Source organism: Seriola lalandi, unplaced genomic scaffold, assembly GCF_002814215.2.
Source record: "Seriola lalandi dorsalis isolate HSWRI2012SDOR001 ecotype SW California unplaced genomic scaffold, Sedor1 jcf7180002054945, whole genome shotgun sequence".
NCBI lineage: Eukaryota > Metazoa > Chordata > Actinopteri > Carangiformes > Carangidae > Seriola > Seriola lalandi.
This window is the reverse complement of record NW_019525496.1, coordinates 355,862-359,367: the sequence shown is the minus strand read 5'-3', so window position 1 is coordinate 359,367 and position 3,506 is coordinate 355,862. Positions and strand designations below refer to the sequence as shown.

Sequence of the window (3,506 nt, the reverse complement as noted above, 5' to 3'; positions counted from 1 at the left end):
ACATACAAATGGCTCAAACAACAACAATAAATTAATTTTCCTGTTCATCAGTCAGTAATATGTTGTAATCTGTTGTATGGGCCTGATGTCTTGAACTCTTCTGTCTTCTCAGTTTTATTCCTATTATCTGGTTCTATGCTGTTGTGTATAGTTGGAAATAAAAAACTAAACGAAAATGTAAGACCCTTCACAAAACACAGATGCACACCAGGGCTGGGCAGTTTGTATTAAATCAATCATAATATTAATTTTTCCAATATTGATATTTATCTCTATATAACCGATAACAAATGACATAAAATAATCAAAGCAAACAGCCTGTAGTTCCTAAAGAAATGAGCACAGATGTTTTCCAGAGCTGGGACCAAAATGTAATTTATAAATGACAGATTGTATTTTGGACGAGCTGATGAAAAGGAGACAGTGTTGCAGAACTCACTTGTTTTGTCTTTGGAAACGTGAATCACCCTGCCGTCCAACCTGGAGGAACAAACACAACAGTTACAGAGTGAGTGGAAGATAATAAGGTTTTGTTTGAGTCATGTTTAAGTTGTAATTTGTGGACTCACCCCCATCTGGTGCTTCTTACCTGTCCCTGTCCCTGCTGTTCCCACCAGTTCAACCTGTTTATGTACTGCACCCACTCCCCTCTGTTCTCTGCCAGATTGGTTTAGTCTCCTTGTGCTTTCCAGCCTTTTGCTCATGGTCTGCTACCCTGCTTTGTTTCTTGGTTTCTGGATTTTCACCTGCCTGCTACTGTTTTCCTGTAGTGGACTGACTATCCATGTAACACCTTTATTTTGATTAAACCCCGCAGTGATGATCCCAGATCAGTCTCAGATATTAACTGATTCTGTATTAATAAGACTGGTTAATGGGTTAACCCAGTTTATGACACCAGACTCAGAGAGGGGATGCTCCCAACAGAAGTTCCCACTAACGTGTCACTTTCAGGCTGCTTTGCTTCAGCTTCTGTCCAGTTCATCCCACACCAGCTCCATGGGGTTCAGGTCTGGAGACTGTGCTGGTCTTCATCATGTGAAGCCTCCATCTACAGAGTTTTCTCTACCATGATAAGACTGATGTTCAGGGCCTGAACTGACTGAAGGGAGAAACTGCTGAGAGCTCCCTGCTGCTCTGACAACTGGAATCATGGGAGTGTTTAGACCAGTAGTGTACATGAGACTCAGGGGTGGATTAAAGACATAAGATCTACAACAGACAGTGAACTGACCTCAGAGTCTCCAGTCGACAGTCTGGACTCTCCAGAAAACCACACAGCTGCTTCACATCTGGATCCTGCAGCTGGTTGTAGCTCAGGTCCAGTTCTCTCAGGTGGGAGGGGTTGGACTTCAGAGCTGAGGCCAGAGAAGAACAGCTGATCTCTGACAACAAGCAGTTCTCCAACCTGAATAAAGAATAAAAGATGAGTTTAGAGACAAAGGTGCTGCTTGAAAGCGTTCAGTGTTTCATCATCTGTTCAGAGCTGAAGAAGGTTTAGAAAGTAGAAGTTTAGAAAATGAAAGTCAAACACCTGAACCAACAGGATGCAGGTTAAAACAGTCAAATACAAACAGTGACAAACAGCTTCATTAACTTCAGTCGGTATAAACGTCACGTATCATGAAACAAACACTGAATAGATATTTCTGACTGTCTCAGTGTGGAACAGCTTGTTTGTATTTGAAGAAATATGAGAGTACATTTAAGGTGGAAATGAAACACATACAAAGATAAGAGCGAATGAACAATGTTGGATTCTTAATGTTTCATTAAATACGTTTTAAATATGAAGCTCAACAAGATGCTCAGTGTGGATCAACATAAAATCTCTGTGATCAAATCCCCTTCAAAAAGTGAGACATTAAAACTAAAACTGAACAGTCTGAAGAAATGTTTCAAAGTGTGAACTGAGGTTTAAAATCCATTATTTCATATTGTCTGAAATCAGTGTTTCACTCTCTCACTGTCAGCAGTTTCATGTTGTCAGCGTTACTGAAGTTTGTCTCCACAGTTTAGAAGCTGCAGACATTCAGCACATGTGCAGTGTGTTGACTCAGAGATGACATCACAGTCATGTGACTTTAGTCCAAAGATACTTTAACATCATCAACCGCCTTTTTCACAGACCTTCAGAATAAAAGAACCTGAACTAACTCAGACTGTGAACATTGTAAATGTAAACTCAAAGTGTGAAATTCAAATGTAATTTTCAAATGATTAAAAATCAGTTTTCAAAAGTTCATTTCAACTATTGAACAATTTAAATGTTAAAAAGCTGAAGAGGATTTTAGCTCATGAATATGAACCTGTCTGCAGGTTAGAGTCAACACAACTTTAACATCAGATTAATCTGAGCACAGAAATAAAACATGGAGTCTGACCTCAGAGTCTCCAGTCCACAGTCTGGACTCTCCAGAAAACCACACAGCTGCTTCACATCTGGATCCTGCAGCTGGTTGTAGCTCAGGTCCAGGTGTCTCAGGTGGGAGGGGTTGGACTTCAGAGCTGAGGCCAGAGAAGAACAGCTGATCTCTGAAAAACTGCACCAGCTGAACCTGAATAAAGAATAAAAGATGAGTTTAGAGACAAAGGTGCTGCTTGAAAGCGTTCAGTGTTTCATCATCTGTTCAGAGCTGAAGAAGGTTTAGAAAGTAGAAGTTTAGAAAATGAAAGTCAAACACCTGAGCCAACAGGATGCAGGTTAAAACAGTCAAATACAAACAGTGACAAACAGCTTCATTAACTTCAGTCGGTATAAACGTCACGTATCATGAAACAAACACTGAATAAATATTTCTGACTGTCTCAGTGTGGAACAGCTTGTTTGTATTTGAAGAAATATGAGAGTACATTTAAGGTGGAAATGAAACACATACAAAGATAAGAGTGAATGAACAATGTTGGATTCTTAATGTTTCATTAAATACGTTTTAAATATGAAGCTCAACAAGATGCTCAGTGTGGATCAGCATAAAATCTCTGTGATCAAATCCCCTTCAAAGAGTGAGACATGAAAACGCAAACTGAACAGTCTGAAGAAATGTTTCAAAGTGTGAACTGAGGTTTAAAATCCATTATTTCATATTGTCTGAAATCATTGTTTCACTCTCTCACTGTCAGCAGTTTCATGTTGTCAGTGTTACTGAAGTTTGTCTCCAGAGTTTAGAAGCTGCAGACAATCAGCACATGTGCAGTGTGTTGACTCAGAGATGACATCACAGTCATGTCACTTTAGTCCAAAGATACTTAAACATCATCAACCTCCTTTTTCACAGACCTTCAGAATAAAAGAACCTGAACTAACTCAGACTGAGAACATTGTAAATGTAAACTCAAAGTGTGAAATTCAAATGTAATTTTCAAATGATTAAAAATCAGTTTTCAAAAGTTCATTTCAACTATTGAACAGTGTAAATGTTAAAAAGCTGAAGAGGATTTTAGCTCATGAATATGAACCTGTCTGCAGGTTAGAGTCAACACAACTTTAACATCAGATTAATCTG

General features: G+C 38.9%; 1 protein-coding gene across 1 annotated transcript in view; it reads right to left on the bottom strand.

Moving 5' to 3' along the window:
• The window catches only part of LOC111644959 (uncharacterized), an 80,064-nt gene that overhangs the window by 56,877 nt on the left and 19,681 nt on the right, over positions 1-3,506 (bottom strand). The window contains exons 13-14 of the mRNA XM_087170318.1: positions 2,385-2,558; positions 1,235-1,408 (exon numbers count right to left, since the gene is read on the bottom strand). Of these exons, the coding sequence (XP_087026444.1) occupies positions 1,235-1,408; positions 2,385-2,558 (348 nt within the window). The remainder of the gene's footprint in view (positions 1-1,234; positions 1,409-2,384; positions 2,559-3,506) is intronic.